At 46.7% G+C, this 19765-nt stretch overlaps 1 gene segment (V, D, J or C); it reads left to right on the top strand.

The window, feature by feature from the left end:
• The first annotated feature begins 292 nt into the window (after positions 1-292).
• Positions 293-18165, top strand: LOC129077805 (immunoglobulin heavy variable 1-69-like). The segment is given in 5 exon segments: positions 293-391; positions 478-798; positions 16424-16516; positions 17889-17960; positions 18047-18165. Coding segments are annotated over 5 exon segments (651 nt in total).
• Positions 18166-19765: the final 1600 nt, after the last annotated feature.

Raw genomic sequence — 19765 nt, 5'->3', positions numbered from 1 at the left:
CAGATTTTCTGTGTGTCAATCAAAGGTGGGTTCACAATGAGGAGCATGTCTTGTGGGGGCTTGTTCCTCCATGGGAGGATCTATGTCTGCAGAACTCAGGAACATGACAGAGGATTTATAACAGTAATGCACACCTGAACCCTGATTTTCCCACTAAGCTTGGTCTTTGTGTCCTCTATATATTCTCCCAGGTGGAGTCAAATAATCACCTATGAAGTGCTCTGCCTCATGGCTATGCAAATGAGGAGTGGTAGACTAGGTTAAATATGGGCCTGTCTGTACTGTGAGGCATCACCCACAGCCACAACATCCCCTACAGAAGTCCTGAAGGTCCATCCCTTCACAATGGACTGGAGCTGGGGAGCCCTCTTTCTGGTGGCAGTGGCTACAGGTAATGGGGTTCCCAGTCTGAGATATGGGGAGGAAACCAGGGGCAGTCAAGGGACATTTCAACCCACTCCTCTCTCTTCTCCACAGGTGTCCACTCCCAGGTGCAACTGGTGCAGTCTGGGTCTGAGGTGAGGAGACCTGGTTCTTCAGTGAAGGTCTCCTGCAAGGCTTCTGGATACACCTTTACAAGCTACTGGATGAGCTGGGTCCGACAGGCCCCAGGACAGGCCCTTGAGTGGATAGGGATGGTCTATCCTGGTGATGGTGATGCAAGGTACGCACAGAAGTTCCAGGGAAGAGCCACCATTACTGCAGAAAAATCCACAAACACAGCCTACATGGAGCTGAAGAGCCTGAGAACTGAAGACACAGCCCTGTATTACTGTGCAAGAGACACAGTGAGGGGAAGTCAGTGTGGGCCCAGACGCAAACCTCTTTGGGGGACACAGGAGGTTTGGGCAGCAGGGGGCACTCAGGTCCCAACGACCACAGAGAACAAACCCAGGAACAGGTGTGGGTCTGGTGGGGAAGGAAGGGGCTTCCCTTTGGGAGCGAGGATTTCCTCTCAGTGCTCTCAGCTGCATCCCGTGATGCATCTTCTTTCTTTGTATCTCTGATTTCACACATTCTCAGGTCAGACAGCTAAGGAGCAAGGGATACTGCTTGCAGGTGAGAATCCACCCCATGTCTGTGGTCATTTCCTTCACCACACTCCTGTACATCCTTTTCCTTCCTTGGCAATGAACCTCCCTGAGTGTTCTCATCTCCCCTCTTCTTTGAAACATCTCCCACTAAGATGGGTGCTGCTCTGTCCAGGCCCCTGTGTGCTGAGCTCAGCCTCTCTGTCCCCTAACATGCACACTATGTCCTCACATGTCTCCCTCCTACAGACAGGCACACCTTGCACTGAAGTCATTGTGATCATCCCCTAAGACCTCCACCTGTCAGGTGTCTGTCCTCCTTGCCACACATTACCCTCTTGTTCCTCATTCACTGGATGTGGAAACGCTCCCCAACATAACCCGCTCTTACCTATGGACCTAATTATCCCTAACTCTAACCTTTACTTTTCCAGCTCTTCCCTGCTCCCCCCACGTGACCTGTCACAGCAAGAAGTTTAAATAAGAGTGTGCACAGTCATGTGTACCAATGAAATCCCCTAAAGTCTCTCAAATGTGTCTGTCTATCAAAGGCTCCACTGGACTTTGCATTTGTGGGAATTTTTGGCTCCTAAATTGCATAGGACATGCCTGTGTGGCATGGAGAAAACACATAATTTTCAAAGAGTACCCACGGACATGGACAACAATGATGTGACTGCTGAAAGGATGGTGAGATAAGGGGCTTTAATGGTAATGGGAAAATATGATAATAATTGAATATAATAATTTAAAAAATAAAGTGCTAATGCATACAAACTTTTTATTTTTATTAATTTCATATTGCATGGAAAGTTACTATTTTATTGGAAACACTTTAGATAACAAAGGAGACTGGCTGTCCAGCCCCACGATCCTGCTGTGAGGATGTTGCTTGGAACTCAGGTGGCTCATCCTGCACACTTTGTGCCCCTCTCTGAAAAGTGCAGGAGTGGTTGACAGGAATGACAATGCATGGATTCCCTCAGAGGGCCACAGGCGCTTGTGATCACAGTCCCTCTTTTACATCAGAATGTCACTGATGGATTGCAGCCCAAGCATGCGGAAGTGTGCTCTCCAGGTTGGCACAGGTGTCACTAGGCTGACAGTGGGCCACACACTCAGCCCACCACACATTGTGATGTACGTGGGGAACAAACTCTCTTGGTAGGAAGGAGTGCCACTGTTGCCCTGAACCTGATGTGTTAGAGAAGAAATGGCTGCCTACAGACTGAGGAGGGCCTCAGTCCTCAGGGTCATGATTGTGGGGACCCTTCAGGAAGTGGCCATAGAGGAACCTGAGACAACAGTCCCTAATCACCGGATGGGAGGCAACAGGTCCAGACCAGCTGCTGACCTGGTCTCTTTTGAAGGCCATAGTCTTGGGCCCAGGGAGGGCTCTCAAAAACTTGCAAATGCTATAATAATACCATCATGTAGTTTTCAAGATTTATGTTGATGAGCTCGGGGAAAATACCTGTTTCTCTCACTGCCCTGTGATGCACTGCTGGGTCCCATTCAAACATGGAGAATTGTGGATGTCAGCTCTGCAGCTGGTTGAGGTGATTTTTTTACAGATGTTTCTTCTTTGTTTCCTGTACTTACAGAGCAGTCAGGAAGCTTCTTAGTTTTCAACATCTGTCACTTCCTTTACTGCAGGGATCTCAACAGTTTACACATTGGTGGTCACCCAGAAGAGTTTGGCAGCTAAGAATGCACCCATGTGCCCAAAACTATCCTCAACTATACCACAGACCTATCACTTTGTGCCACTGCCCACAGTCTTCTTGGAGGTGGTCCATTGCTCACCCTTCCCCTGGCATCTCTCTGTATGAACCATAAAGGGCCCTAACCTACGTGGAAATGACAATTCTTTTTCTTGCTGCATTTACAAAGTAGATGCATAGATTAGAGAAGCCCCAGGAACAATGCATGAGTTGTTGACACAAAACTGTGTACTACCACAGAGTGTACCAGGTCCCGCATGACCAAGATCAGGTGTCTCTGTCCCAAGATGTAACTCCACCCTAAAACAAAAGGACCCCTCTATCAGAGACACATGGAATCCAACATGTTCCTGTTAGTGAGGCAGGTGGTGACACTGGCACGCTGTCGGCATCTACAGCCAAAATCAGAGTCAGCACACTCAATAGTTTGTGGGATTAATTACTTCTACATTGTCCAATCAGTGTCCTTTTGTATTTATGCTATATCTTCTGTCTGGACCATTCATTGCACCTTCACCAATGTACTCCATGCTGTGTGTAGAGTGGTCAGTACCATTTCCATGACAGCAGAAGCCATTTGGTGCACAGGCTTCCATGTTGCAGGTAAACATTTCAGAGCACATGGAGTTTGGCCCAAGGTTGTACTCTGGAAGGTTACATGAGTTTTTGATTGGCCTTAAGAGCATCCGCAGGGGTGAGTAGGTGCAATTTCTGCAACACCTGCCTGTGTTACAAAAGCATTTCCTGATGTTAAGCTGCAGTCACTTCTGCAGCACAGGTTTCTGTCTCAGTGCTTGAAGGAGCCACAGTCAAAAAGCTCTCCATGATCCACCACAGATTTTTGACATCAAGCAAATATCACACTTTTATTTGAATACTTCGATTTACTCTGGGAGCTTCAGTGTTTTCAACTTAATTAACTATATTTTTAGTACGCACCTTGGAACAGTTACTGAAGGTTTCTATCAACACAGGATACCTATCCCAGACACGGGTGACCCTCTTCTGGCAAACAGAAGTTTCCTCATGACAAAACAGAACAACACTTCTTAAGATTCATTGGCTGGCTATAACTGATAACAATAAATAGTGTTTTGAGAGAACGCCCAGCAAGAGGAGGCTAGTGTTTTAGCATAGACCATATATAAATAACGTTAAGCCAAGTTTATGGAACACAATTCTAATCACAGTTAAGGGTTAATTTGGCTCAAGAAGAGTATCAATATTGGTTACAAAATTGTCAGAAAACAGACTCCCAGGCACCACTTAGTTATCCATGGCAGTTGGATATATCACATTCTAATTGATTATAATGCCCTTGTAGCACCTTTCCTGAATAATTTGTTTCATGGAGTCAAGTGAACTACCTAGACTTATCAAAACTTGGACACATTTTTGACATATTGCTGTATATACTGGGAACTCATAAGACAACCTTTTACATTTCTTTGGTGGTCTTCATAGAACTCACTGTTGATCCTGGAGGCTGCACCGGTATTTGCTTGAGAGATTGGGTGGGGGGCTCTATGTATCCCAGTGTATACATTGGTCCCATTGCATTGGAGCCTGCCACTGTCTGAGAACTTGGATGCAAGTTCTTCATACCTTTCAGGCCACCATAACATATGTCCACGGTGACTGTAGAGAAAGGAACTCATCCAGAGAGCAAAGGTAGTAACAGTTGAGGAGAACCAAGGCATACTCCATGTGCAAAGCTCCTTGGTCAACCTGAGTCATCATCAGCACTTGTTGGGGCCAAAACCTTTTCTTGTGCCACATGCAGATGAAGTGCATCTGGCCCCCAAAACTCAGTCCGTAGGAGAGCAGCCTTACTGTGGTGGAGATCCTTCCTGGAATCACAACCTCAGACGACATGTAGCACAATGAAGGATGGTTTTCAGAATGCTGAAAGGGCTGGTGTCACCCAGAGCCCAAGGAAGAAGAGGGATGTTCTCAGAATGACTGGTCCCTCTGGCAGCCTCACGTCCCTGCTCTGGGACAATTGTCAGTGGGAATGGAGAAAGGGAGGATCCTCAGTGGAGCCTGGTCCAAACCATTTCCATCGTCCACTGGTTACACAGGAGATTGTTACAGAATATGTACCCTGGGTGGGGAAGCTGAGGGGACTAGGTAAGAGACACAGGGTGTGTGGCAGAGGGTGAGGCTGTACATGAATCCATCTGGGAAGTCAGAGTGAGCCCAGTGACCTGCCTGAGGAAAGAGGAGAGCAGGGTGACAGAGGGTACTTAGGACTCCAGAAACCTCTGAGAAACCAAGGTGGAACTCAGGACACTAGGATTTTTTCAAGACACCAGGGGGCATCAATGCTACTATGTGGAGAGGCCCAGCTGAGGAGATGGCTCCTAGGGATTGCAGATGCACTTCCTTTTGTGGTCAACGATCACTCCCCTTTTATTGCCCCCTCAGTCAATTCCCAATTATTTTTATGTGTCCTATAATTTCTTACATTCTCTGCTTCAATAAAGTAACAAAGAACTGTGTTTGCAGTGGCTTTCTGTTTAAATGTGTCCACACACAGGGGACTGCAGAGCCTGCTCAGCCAGGCTGACCTGGGAAATACCTGTCCCCTTCCTCTTCTTCCTCCCTGTGCTGGGTCTCTCATGGGGTCAGTGATGGGAGACCTGAAGGCGCACAGCAGTATTTACAGAGACAGGGAGTCATTAACTTTTTTTGCTTTTTTGTCCTCAAGTGTTCATTCTCAGATGCAGCTGTAGGAATCAGGCTCCAAGGAGGTGTAGACCTGGCAGACCCTGTCTCTCCCCTGTGCCATCTCAGGGTACAGTGTCTCTCCAGTAACAGTGCTGCTCAGAGGTGTCTCAGGCAATCCCCAGGGAGAAAGTTCCAGTGGCTGGGAAGGACATGAAATGCAGCCCCAAGTGATAAAGTGATCACGTACATTTATTAAAGATTGATCAGTCATCAACCCAAACACATTCAGCAACCAGTTCTCCCTAAAGCTGAGTTCCATAAGCACCGATGGCATAGCCGTGTGTTACTGTGCTAGAGACACTGTCAGGGGGCACCAGCAAGAGCCCAAACACAAACTTCCCTGCAGATAACAGGAGGGCTGGGGTGCTGGGAATGCTCAGGACACCAGGGGGCACTTAGGACCCAGAGATCTGAGCATCCTTTCCAGGAAAAGGTGTAGGTTGAAAATAAGCCCTTGGTTACCATGTAGCTTGGGTTTTTCTCTTCATATGCCATTTGCTCCATCACCTTCTCCAGATTCAGGATCAGGTCACCAACAGGACAGAAACCTCAGTAGGAAGCAGCAGCCACTAGATCTCACTTACATTCAGATCAGAGACAGAGGTCATTTCTGTTGATGAAGAAAGACCTGATGATGAAGGTAGTCATTGCCTCAGAGACATGTACACAGTACAAGTGGCTGTGGATCCTGTGCGAACTGGGAGGAGCTCCCACCTAAAGTAACTTCAGATATGGTTTAGATGTGGTGAGTACCAGGGGATCAGAGGGAGCTCTGTTCTGACATTATCATGGTCTCAGAAGAGTAGGGCAGGATCTCCAGGAGGTATAAAATGGCTTCTGAGAGCAGGGCCAGGAGCCTGGCTTAGAGTTAGTTGTGGTGAGAGAGTGAGAGCCAATGAACATTCTAATGTTGGGCAGAGACTTGGATAGATTGACTGTCCAAACAGGGGCAAAGGAGCGTTCTCCCGGAATTTCTTATCAGCAAGGCCAGATGAGGACAGGCATGGGTAAAGAGGGTGAGTTTTGAAAGCTCCCAAATTTCCAGCATCAAAACCTGGAGTCAGGCACTTGAGTCTACCTAACAATTGCAATAAGAGAAAGGGAGATATTCATGGGTTGGGGTGCATAGTGACCCAGGATTATGGGGAAGCAGATAAGAACTAAGTAGTGATCACATAGGGACTTTGTTGGGTCAACTTGAATTGCATTTTCTACTGTCTGAGATTTTTCTCATTGAACTAAAGCTGGTGGGTCAGCTGCCTTCTTCCAAGAATTGCAGCTTCTGGAGGGTCTGAACATCCTGAGATATATGTCCTGCCCTGGAGACATTCTCAAAGGTGTGAGGTTCACGTTTGTCCTGTGAGCTGTAACATGTGAACCCAGGGACTACTGTAGACTTTTCCTGTGGCCCTTGTTAACACATGCACATGGTAAGTTCTCATTCGTGAGTTTCATCAGCCACTTCCCCTGAATCTTCAGCAGACAAACTCCTAGTGGCAGACCATGAAGACACTATTGAGGATGATGGGGGAGGAGACTGTCTGAGTGTGTTGAGTGGGCAGGATACATGATAGTTAATTTGGGGTTCTGCTTGATAGAAAATATGTTTCTCTACATCATCTAGGGATCTCCATGGTGATATTTGAAATCAGCAGATTTGTGAATCAGACTGCTCTCGACAATGGGTAGGGATGTGCATGACAATTGCTGGCCTAAAAGGGACCATTGTAACCCTCCTGCCTGATTGCTTTGGGACTGAAACATCCACATGAGATTTGGTCCAGCCTCCAGCACCATGGGCACATGAGCTCCTCTGAGCTCTGAGGCCTGAGTGCTTGAACTAGAAGTAACCTTGCCATTCCTCTGTGACCTTCACATCTCCCTTTATCCTTAATTTACCATGAACATTTTTTCTGCCCTAATCTCTTAACTCCTCAGAGCCACAGTGCAGGGGTAGGATGTGTGCCCCTATCCCAGGAGCACCAGGATGATACAGGTGTGACCTGGAGGTAGATCTGGTCCCTGTCAGGCACAAGGTCCCATCAGCATTACTACCATCACACAGGCTGTGTCCTCACCTCATGTTCCTCCTCATCCTGCTGCTTCCAGGATGGACAAGGGACCATGACAGAGGGCTATCAGCATATTATATAAATTATTCCTATTTGCCTTAACTCAGCATGGGGCCAGGTCACAGGTACACCCTGTCCCTTTCATGTCGTCTCGTGTTGACTCCTTTCCCCTGAGTTTGTTGTCCACCTATCCTGTGTTCTGCCCCCTCCTTCCTGATCAGGAAAACAGCAAATACACCTGTTTACAATCGACTGCATTCTTGTGAAAACCAGAGAGATAGAATGGGGAACTCATAAGCAAATTGTGCTCTATCCACACCACAAACTTGTATTCTCCCTCAAAAATAAAAAGAAGTGAACAGATGCAAGAACATGAATACTCCTTGGTGACCTAATGCCCTTAGAGATAGGCAACCCTCAGCATTACAATGGATATGTGTTTTCACATCTGTGAGAGCCTGGAGTAGTCAAGGGCACAGAGACAGCACAGAAAGTGATGGCGGGGGCAGGGGTAGGAAATGAAGTGTTTTTACTTAATGGGCACTGACTCACTTTGGGAACATAAGCGTTTCTGGATTTCAATGGTGATGATGGTTGCACAGCCGTATGAATGCACTTAATGTCACTGTGTCCATTTAAAATCAATTAACACAGTGAATGTTAGTTACCATATGTTATGCCACAAATGCCACACCAGCACTAATGAGAGGTCTGCATGTGTTTTTTTAAGGAAAGGTGGTGCTTCCTGGCCCTGCGAGCCTGGAATGGAGTGAAGGTTACAGGCAGGGGCTGGTATGGAAGGTTCTGAGGAGCTTGTCTTTGTGGAGGGACCTCTGAAAGGGTGTCACTGTCTCATAGATGTTATGAGGAGAACAGTATCTGGGAAGAGAAGAGGCCTGGATGAGGATTCTGGTTCACAATTGTCTCTGAGCTGAGAACGACGTGTGCATTGGGTGTGTGGGCAAAGGACAGAATGTTAGTCACATCCTGAGAGAGTGCAGGTCATGACAAGGACCTGGTGTCTCTTCATGGTAGATGCGATGTGGGTACTGTGTCATTATGGTTCCACTGTCTCTGACTCCTGGAGTCAATGGACTTATGAGTGAGAGCACACAACTGCCCATAATGCTCAGCACACACAGGACAGTGCTGCAGAGATTGGACCATCACTCCCTGGGAGATGCTTTGTCACCATAAATTTTCAGTTTGCAACATCCCCCATGGAGTTAACCAATATTTCCATCTGCTCTCAGCTGCCATAGGAGTGAGGAATATGACAAGACCTTCAACAGGTTCCAGTTATCTGGGTGTTGTTGTCTAAAGGACCGTGGGCCTAAAGTTCCTGAAAAACTGGGAAACAGAGATATCACGTAAACTGTGTCTCTGTACAGAATCACAGGTGCAAGTGAGGGAAGGGAGGGCACATCCAGTCTGAGGGCTCTCTGTAGCAGGTGAGGGCACACATCCCTGGGCTGTCCGTGGCCATGTATGGGGCTCAGGTTCCTCCTCCACATTGGGTGAGGGGACTGGAGAGGGTTACAGAGCACAGGTGTCCCCTGGGTCACATATGTGTTTCTGTCTAGTGGTGTTCTCATTGCTTCTATCTCTCAGAAACCACCTTTATGACGGTCACATGTGGCTGGTGCCAAGGGCTCCTCACAGGTGTCCCCAGCATCTGCAGGACAGTGGTGTCATCCCTGTCACAGATGCTACCTCTACCCCACGTGGCTGCACCAATCCCTCTTTCTCAGCTCTTTTATTGACAAAGAAGGGGTCTCCTGAAACATTGCTCATGTGTGGAAATCTCAAGTATAGTTCATTGATACACTCCATCTGTCAGATGTGCCCCAGGCCTTACCATGCACTATTAAGTAATGGGGAGAGCAGGGGGAATTTTCCATGTATAGAGGGTGTGTGAGGCTTTGAGAGGCACACCTGGTGTTAATTACTTACCAGGCTCTTGAATTCAATCACATATTTTACCTCAGTTGGGTGGTTTAATAAAATACAATGCCTGTGCATTTTGGTTTGCCTCCATCTGTCACCTTGACCCATCATGAGCTCCCCATGCCCTTCCCAGGACATCAGCTTCCAGACACCCTTCCCCAAGGGTCTCAGGTGAACACAGGAATGGCAGGTACCAAAATGACTCTTTATGACCTGGAAGCAAGTCCTGTCATCCCCACACATCTCAGAATTCATGCTGTCCCTCAGAGTCAGTGCCTGTGTTTCTCTGGGAGAATGTGACTGCTGGGTCCCAATGTTTCATGTGGTCTAGAAACTCAGGAGTCTTGAGGGGCTTACTTGCAGTTAGGGTCATCACTTCACTTGAAGAAGTGACAAATCAAAAAAATAGAAGTGACAAATCAGATGAAAAAGGACACAGCATGTGTAAGACCTGTCTCAGCTGCAGGCCTTGGACTGGACTCTTGGTGGCAGGTCCTAACCATTGTGGCCAGTTGCCTGGAGCTGGACTGAGACAGACACTCTTCCTGCCCTTCCACCCGCAGGGCCAGGGTCTCAGCCAGGAGAAGGGAAAGGCTGTTCTTTCCTTTGTGAGAATTTTTGTATATAATATTATTTTATGTGAAATTATGATTTTCCAATCTGGAAATGATGAGTCTACTTCATGTGTTTCCCGGTATTTGGGAAGATGTTTGAGCTTAAAGTTGGTCTATTTTGATATCCTCTTGAATTATCCATGAGATTAAAATAGTATCATTCACTTAACTAGATTAGCATTAATATTCGGTGGAAAAATTAGGTGCCCTTTACCTATTTCCAGGGTGTGTTATAACCTAACCGCTTTCCTATCATTGACCAACATCAAGTCCAAAAGAAGGAGTGTGCTCAGGACATAGGAGGACATGCATCAGGAACCTCAGTCTCTCCCCACATATGACAACACAGACCCCCACATGCAAATTTCTCTTCCAGCTCCAGGGTAAATCCTCCCCTGGTCTGTGGGAGCTCACAGCTCTTTCTTCACACAAGGCTGAGTCTCTATGGAAGGCAGAGCTGTGCTCTAGGAGAAGATGAGAGTCCTGGGTCTATTCCTGTGCCTGGTGACAGCCCCTCATGGTGAGTGTCTCAGATGTCAGGTATGCATGTATGGCATGGTGTTGACTACATGTCTGACTGGACGGATGCCCCTTGTCCCCATGTGTCCTGTCCCAGGTGCAGCTGCTGGAATGGGGCCCAGGATTGGTGAAGCCATCACAGAGCTTCTCCCTCACCTGCACTGTCTCTGGATTCCCTTTAATGATCAATGGTGTGCACTGGATCTGCCAGGCTCCAAGGAAGGCACTTGAATGGGTCACTCTTATAAATAGTGGTGGAAGCACAAACTATTGCCCAACGCTGAAATCCCAACTCACAATCACCAGGGACACTTCCAAGAGCCAAGTATATTTAACACAGCCAAGGACAAGTCTGTGTATTACTCTGCCAGACCCACAGTGAGGGGAAGTCAGTATGAGCCCAGGAACAATCCTCCTTGTCGGAGACAGGAAAGTTTGGCTGCAGGGGCTGCTCAGGACACCAGTGAGCGCTCTAGTCTCACCAATCACAGAGAACAGTCCAGGAGGCAGGTGTGCGCCTGGTGGTGAAGGAAGGCATTTCCTCCTGAAAGAAGGAATTCCCTCTCAGAGCTCTTAGCTGCATCCAGGGACACTGCTTTCCTCTCTGATAATCTAACTTCTCATAAAGCCACTGCAGACAAGATACAAGAAAGTAAACAAGTTTGCAGATGAAATATCACTAGGGACCACTGACCTATTCTTCACACAGTTCCTTTTTCTGCCTTCCCTCTTAACAAAGTGCATCATATTTCTTTATGAAATTAAACTTAAAATGTGACCAGGAAGTCTTTGATCCAGAACAAAGTTCAGGTTAATACTAAAACATAAGCACATATTTATAGCCCCTTTCTTTGTGTTTGTAGAAGCTGCTAACATCCTACAAGTCTTTCTTTTATTTTTAAATTAATTAACTTATTTTTTCAAATACATTTTTCTCTGCCCACCCCCCACCACTTTCCCTTGCTCCCTCCCTCTCTCCCTCCCTCCCTCAACTCTTCCCCTTTGGTTTTGTCCATGAGTCCTTGCTATATGTTCCTTGACTTTCCTAGTGAATAACGATGAATGGAATCTACCCAGCAATGAAAATAATGACCAGCCATCAATGTAGGTGGGTCTCAGTGATCATTCAGCATTGAGTGAGCCATGGTGAGAGGCTACAAATGGGTATGTCCTGTGGTTCACAGGGCCACCCTAGGAGGGCAGTGGAAGGCTTGGCTTTTTACACCTTTCTCCCACTTCCAGGTAAGAAGGTTCACTCTTTGAAGACTTGAGGGTTTGCCCAGTATTAGCAGAGCCCTGAGGGATGGACAGCTCCACAAAGTGAAGCAAACACCTCCAAGCTCCTGCGAATGCAGTGTCCACCACCAGGTGTGATGTTGACCTGACAGCCACTCTCTCTTCCAGGAGTCTCCATCTGTGGTTCTCCTAGGTATGACAAAGACAAGACCCCATGGCATTGGACACTCCACTCATCCTCCATCCCCTGCAATGGCCTTTTACCACATCCAGGCCTCCAGCACCTCCACAATCTTCTGGAAATGACATCATATCCATGGGAATAGATCTGCATCTCTTCCTGATAACAGATTCCAAGCCCTTTTCCTAACAAAACTCTGATGCAGATTATTTACTCCTGCCGGGAACAAAGATGTCTGTTCTCCACACACAGTAAGGAGTTCCAGTGGTCAGATCTGATTATGTGGCAACTCCTGTCTCCATAACCCTCTTATCCTGGTGGTGGGAGAACCCTGCCAGGCATGTAAGGGTGGGGCAGACAGAGATCCAGGGTCCCAGTTGTGCTACACCCAGGACAAGGCCTCTATCACAGGAGTGGGGTCAATTGGACAGAGTGCACCCTGTCTTTTGGTGGCTGCTGCATGCATCCCAACCACAGCACCCAGCAGCTTGGAGCTGAATGAAGGACACAGAATCTTCTCTTCTAGAAAGGGAACTTGTGACCAGGAGCTGGCAGCATGGAGTCTGTGCTTTTGAACACATCTGTCGTGAATGCATTTTCTGCACTAGGAGAGGGAAGGGAGGGTGTGTGCTTTCACCTATTTTGTCTAGCTGTGCCCACTGTTAGCATCTTTTCTGGAGTAAATTCTTACTCACTGTCCTTGTTCCACTAGGACAGTCTCCAGTCACAGTGGGACTTTAAAAACAATCTCTGCCTTCTGACTAGGGTTGAAACCTTTGTAGCTCCTCATGCCCCCATTGCTTGAGGTGAAGCCCTGTTGGTCCTGTTCTTGTTGTTGTGAGAACTTTACATGAAAGCTTCCCTTGGAACAAACCAAAATCACATGTTGCTAGATAACCCCAGATGTAGCAATGGGGAGCAGGTATCGAGAGCCTAATCACCCTGCATAACAAGATGTTTCTTCCCTGGGAAGACAGCTCCCTGCACCCCTCCGACCTGCTCCAGGAAACCACCATGCTGTCCTCTGTTGCTCTGTCTGGACTGCCTGGGAGTTTCAATGTAAAGAGACCATTAGTGTTTGCTTGGCTGTGCCAGTGTCACTACATTCTGCTCGATATCCTCAAGGTTGATCCATGTAGTTGCTTAAAATAGGATTTCCTTATAATTATTGTAATGCTACTGTAACAATAAAATACTGAAGTGAGTGGCATCCATTGTTTATCTGAGATGAGAAAGAACAGCTGTTTGGGATGCAAGGATTCCAGTAGGAGCCCCAATACTGCTCTGACTGGGGTGAAGGCAAGGGGAGTTTCTGAATAAGGAAAGGATGCAGGTACAGGGCTAGGGGAAGAACTTCTATCACTGCCAACAGTGAGTGAGTCTTTAGTTGCATATGATACTGTGAATTCTAACAGTTGTCTGCAAATTTTAGTGCCATAGCCAGGATACCTCTTTCCTGTTGTGCAAAAGTTGTGTGAAATGCAGTGTTGGGAGCCCACTGCAAAGGAGAATCTGCTGAGCCCAAGCCCTGCAGAGGTTGGAGAAGAAAGTTGTGCCAGGTGGTTTCTCTGGAATGGCTGCCTGTGTTTCATTTTAACATGACGCTACTGTTGTCATCTTCTCACAATCAGAACCCTTCACATATGATGTGTCCATCACAGATCCCTGAGTGTGCAAATAAGTGTGGCTCATTACAGATTCATGCTCTACAGAAGACCCACAACCTGCCTCTGCCTCATGGAAGCTACCAGCCAGTGAACACCCGCTTCTCACGTGCCTCTTGCCATGCTACACCCACCATCCTGCTGCCTGTGTCCATGACCTGCCCTGACTCAGAGACCTCAACTCCATGGGGTCACGCAGTGCTCGTCCTCCCTGAGGGCTTAGTGCACATGGTCCAGCATCTTACACTGTCACCCACATTGTCATTTCTGCTGCTTTAAGGCTGAGAAGTAAGTTCGCATTGTGAGTATATAACGCACTTCATGTTTACATCCCCTCATGGGCATTCAAATGTTTCCCATGCCTTGGTCATGGTGAGCAAAGTGACAATGATGAGGGGTCTCTCTCTTTCCAGACCCCAATGTATTACATTAGAAGAGAGCTCTGGATGCTGGGTTGCTGTTTATGTGAGGCTTCTGTTTTCATGCTGTGGGGAAATGCCACACTGCTTTCCAAGAAGCTGCATCATTTGAGCAGGTGTATGTTCTAATGACAGGCTTAGGTTTAGTTTCCTTTTGTTTCTTCTCTTTTAACAAGTTTATTCTGTGGTCAAGACTGTGATCCTTCACAAAATACACAATTTGAGTGTATATTCTCTGTGTGTGTGGCCTGTCTTTAAATACCTTATCAGAGTTGTTATGGTGTCAATTATAATGACGCATCCCCAAGGCCCTGGTGCATGTCATGGCCGTGTCATGTGTGTGTCCATGAAGCTGCTGATCACATGGCACCTCAAAAAATTGCCACATAATCTCTGAATTGCCTGGGTGGTCTCACCTGGTGCAGGTCACCATGATGGAGGAGCCCATAGGAGACCTCAATATATTAACAGTCCATTAATAACAAGGGGCTGGCCACTCACAATTATCCCATTGTCCCCAATGAGCACAGCCAAGACACACAGCCACACAGTCATATACAGTACCCGTTGGCACACACAGTCACATATGCAGAATCACACATTGCCACACACACTCACATGCTCTCATGAGCACATATACACCCAATTGCACACAGTCTCACTTGTGTTTTTTAAAAAGACACACCACACATGACCTGTGATATGAAACTGTTCATGTCGTTTCACACTATTCCCTCTAAAGTTGTCAGTGTGTTTTCCATATGAATGCCCCATCCTTAAAATGCCTAGCGCAGATGGTTCTCCTGCTAGAATCACTACAACTTGTACTTAATTGAAGACCTTAACTAGCATTTATATGTTTACCTCCTACAGTAGCAATGATTATAAATAAAATTATCTATTTGGAATCGATATCATGTAGAATATGCATGTAGATCTATAACATAAAAATGTACTTATGAGCAATTTTGTACTTTTGCCAAAACTGTGGGCTGAAAGGTATCCTTTGGTCTTGTCCATAATGTGTTTACCGGTGAAATTTCCTTTAAATTGGTGGCTCAAGAAAGCAAAATGTTTCCCCAATTTGGGTGTACACACTCCACTCCGCTGAGGAACTGACTAGCAAACAGAGAGGGTGGATAATTAAGCCATTCCCACCTGTGGGCTGGTTTCTGTGGCTTGGACAGGTGTCTTCCCCTGCCCTGGCTACCCTGGTCTTCAGCCTTCAGACCATGTTGACTTGCGACAACAGCTCTCCTGGGTCTGTGGCAAGCAACTGCAGCTCATGGAACTTTGAGATGTCTCACTATCCATAAAGTAAGCATCAATTCCTTATAAATATAAGGGTAAATATGCATGTTTTTGTTCTCCTTCTCTGGAGGAACATGGCCAATTCTATCTTGAAGCATACAGCACACAGGTTTGTCCAAATGTCCTCATCAGAGCCTACACAAGTGTTAACTTGAAACAGGACTGGGAACTTGGCCAACAAAATGGAGGCACTCAGTAGTAAATGTCATGTTAGACTTTGCAAACTGTTCCTTAACTTTCCCTGTGCCATAGGCATGTGAGGCCCATTGATAGTACTGGATACAAGAGAAGACTCAAAGGAGATTGATGAAGACAGAATAAAGAAAATCACATGGCACGAGCGCTCATTAAGGCAACTTCATCAGACTAAGCTGAGGACAGGCCCCAATACACTGGTCCTCAGTGTTTTGTCTTACAAAAGATTTTTATCCATTCACCTTGGAGCATATCCCATTGCCATTTAAGTTCATGTGGGAATATTCTTAATGTGAATTTACTGAAATGATACAGACATATTTGATTCATCAGATTATGGTGAACATTTGCTCAGAAAGGTTTTTTTTTGCTTGATGCAGGTCCCAAAGGTGATAATACACTATAATAAAAAAAAATGAACATGGAAGATAAATATGCACTAGTGGAAAAGAGGTGGTGGCAACAAAACTGACACATGCTTGATAAATGTGGCAAAGGCCCAAAGTCCTGTGGAAAGTGGGGACTCTCTTAGTGTTCTGCAAGTAAGGAGCCACCTGTCATGTTCCCCAAACTTAAGAAAAAAAATGTTCTTTTATGTCTGGCCAACTAAGAGAGAACTCAGTGCCTGCTGGGATGTGGGATTTGAGGACATGGAGTCCACATGAGGAACACCAACAAAACTCCTTTGTACTGGCCCTAGAGAAGACCACCTTTGAAAGGAAGACTGAGTAATGAACAGAAGTATCTGAATTCTGACCTGTAATGCCTTGATCCGTGCAGGAATGTCCATGAGGATCAAACCTGAGACCCAGGTGCAGGAGGAGACACTGGTTCCTGCAGAGATTGAAATATGCAGCTGTGGATCACTGAGCAGTAAGTTTGTCTCCATATCAGATAGGGGGGTCTGAGGTCCATAAAGCAAGTGGTAGAATGGAAGATAATCAACAGAATGGAACATTCAGAAGAGAAGAAATCAAGCTGTCTCTTACACTGCAAACCATCCCTCACTCACTGAGGGAGTCACACCCAGGCCTAGAATCCATGTGGGAGCCCAGCCCATGTGGTAGGAACAGGGCAGAAAGGAGACCTGGAGTTCAATGCAATGACAATCACCACTGTGTGTGTGTGTGTGTGTGTGTGTGTGTGTGTGTGTGTGTGTGTGTGTGTGTGATTTATAGAGCAGTAGATATGCATTGAAATCAGGTTCACATGCTGGGATCCTCAGATAGGACCTCTAAGTAGAGGAACTGGAGGACATCAGAGGTCCCCAAATAAACCGAGAACTTCAGGACTCAGAGGTTTTTTTCTGTGTCAGTTCATCTGACAGTCCAGGGAGGAGGGTGCTTTGTGATTCATAGAGCCCTGATCATGGGGTTCCCCGCAGAGTCACTGGGGTTTAGTACAGCCAGTTTGCTGTGTCCAGAGATGTTGAAGCACATGGCATCCCCAAGGGAGCGTCCTGAAGTTAATGTAAATCCATGGGAGGTCTGTGCCCATTGAGCCAGAGAAGATCCTCCTGTGCAGGGCCTGGGGTTGGCATCAGGTGGCACGTGGGACACATTAGTTCAGGGCAGATGCCCCATAAGAGGGTGTAGTCAGAGTTGGTGAAGGATTTTTTTCTGAGGATATGGGTCTTACTTTTCTAAAATAAAATAAAATAAAATAAAATAAAATAAAATAAAATAAAATAAAATTGGACATTAGGTGACTAAATAACCCATTCCATCAGAACTCCTTCAGAGCATTTACCAAACTTGATTAGATATGAGAACCACAGCCCATGGGGTATTTCTAGGGCTTGTTATATTTGTCTTGTACAGAACTGATGGCATGGATGGCTTTATTAACTCATTACGGAAAGAATTTTGGAGATACGCTGTCCAAGCAATTAGACATGCAGTTACCAAGGCGGGACTGGTCAAGATGATCTATCTGTCACTCAAACATGGGTTCACAATAAGGAGCTTATCCTTTGGAGGCTTGTTCCTCAGAGGGAACTTCTATGTCAGCATAGAGTTCAGGGACTTAGCAGAGGACTTGCATCCAATAAGGTGATTCAGATTTGACCCCGAGACTCTGACTGAGAATGATCTCTATGTCCTCTACGCTCTCCCAGGGGGAGCCAAATAATTATCTGTGAAGTCCTCTTTTTCATGACTATGCAAATGAGAAAACTTAGAATAAGTTAAATGTGACTCTGTCTGTGCCCTGAGAGCATCACCCAGAGCCACATCCTGCCCAACAGAAGTCCTGCCAGCACAGCTCCTAATCATGGACTGGTGTTGGAGAGCCATCTTCTTGGTGGCAGTGGCTACAGGTAAGGAGATCCCAAGTCCCTGGGTTGAGAAGGGGACCAGGGAGAGTCGAGAATGATTTCCATTCACTCCTGCTTCTATGCCACAGGTGTCCACTCTGAGGTGCAGCTGGAGCACTCAGAGGTTGATGTGTGGAAGCCTGGAGCCTCATTGAAGGTCTCCTGTAAGGCTTCTGGATACACCTTCACTAGCTATGTTATGCACTAGGTGCGACAGGCTCCAGGAAAAGGGCTTGAGTGGGTGAGGTTGGTTAACCCTTACAGTGGTGGCACAAACTACGCACAGAAGTTGCAAGGCAGAGTCACCATGACGGCAGAGAACTCCTCGAGCACAGCCTTCATGGATCTGAGCAGCCTGAAAGTTGAGGACACAGCCGTGTATTACTGTGTGAGAGACACAGTGAAGGGAAGTCAGGGTGAGCCCAGACAGAAACCTAGTTGTGGGAGACAGGAGGGGTGGACTGCAGGGATGTAGCAGAACACCGGGGAGGTGAACAGGTTACACTGACCTCAGAAAATAAACCCAGGGGCAGGTGTGGAACTGGTGAGGCAGGAAGAGACTTCCTTTTAGGAGCAATGATTTCCTCTCAAAGCTATCAGCTGCATCTAGAAACACTTTTTTTCTTCGTGGTTCTCATTTCCTACATCCTCACTGCAGACAGCAAAGAAGGAAGTGCTGCTGCCTGTTTGCAGAGGAGATTCCACCCTGTGCCTGGGACTTTTCTTCACCACGTTCCTGTGTATCATTTTCTTCTTTGAAAAAGAAGCACCCTGAGTGCTCTCATCTTTGTCATAGTTGAGAAAGTTTTCCCCAAATTGGGGTCCGAGCCTGTCCAGGAACCTGTGTGTTGAGCTCAGGCTCTCTGTTCTCCAACACCATGTCCTCACACCTCTCCTTCCTTCTAACAGGGTCACCTTGCTCTGTGATGGATGAAATCATCCCCCAGGACTCCCACCCTACAGGTCTCTGTCTTCCTTGCCACACATTACACTATTGTCCCTTATTACTGGGTGTATAAGGGCCTGCACCCCAACATCTGTTTCAACAACTGCAGTATTTTAGTCTGATTTTCCTTAGTTCCCCTTTGAACTGACAATTTATTCCATTTATGTCCCTACCAGAGAATTCAGGCTAATTTCCTCAGGTCAACATCTTTAACTTACTCTCCCCTAACTTACTAATGTCTGTAGAGTCCTGCTATACATGACAACACTCACGTGTCATAAAAGCAGGAATCTGGATGTTGCTGAGTGTCCAGGTTCAGTCATCCTGCTTCCCTGAGGATCTGGGTCTCAGCTTCACCTTAAGAATCTGTGGACAGGTTTCCTTGCTGTGGTGCTAGAAATTGTCTGGGAGAATGTGTGTGTGTGTGTGTGTGTGTTCCTGCATGTGTGCATGTATGAGTACGAGCCTGTGCACATGTGTTAACTTGATTGAACATAAATTTGTGACTGTTTGCTATGTGCTGTGTGTGCATACTTATGGCTTAGTCTCTGTTCTTAGTCTCCCACAGCTCACAGATAAAGGATCTTCCCACATGTCAATGAGAACGGGGCCCCAGGGAGCCCAGCCTATTTCAAAGTCTGTGTTCCCCTCTCTGTCAACTGGGTGTGACCCAAAGATCAGGAGTGCAAAATGGACACAATGTGCTCGGAGATCTTCTTCTTTTTAGAAACTGACCTTTGACAGCCCCAGGTAATGAATTCAAAGGGGCTGAAAGATGAAGTGCCCCTTACTCAAAGTTCCCTCCTTGTCCCCAGGTGTCCCATTCCAAGTGACCTGCATGTGTCAGGCTCAGGACTGGTGA

Source organism: Pteronotus mesoamericanus, unplaced genomic scaffold (genome assembly GCF_021234165.1).
Source record: "Pteronotus mesoamericanus isolate MK-2021 breed Mesoamerican mustached bat unplaced genomic scaffold, CSHL_Meso_final contig_701, whole genome shotgun sequence".
In the NCBI taxonomy this organism is placed as follows: Eukaryota; Metazoa; Chordata; class Mammalia; order Chiroptera; family Mormoopidae; genus Pteronotus; species Pteronotus mesoamericanus.
This window is presented reverse-complemented; position numbering and strand designations above follow the sequence as displayed.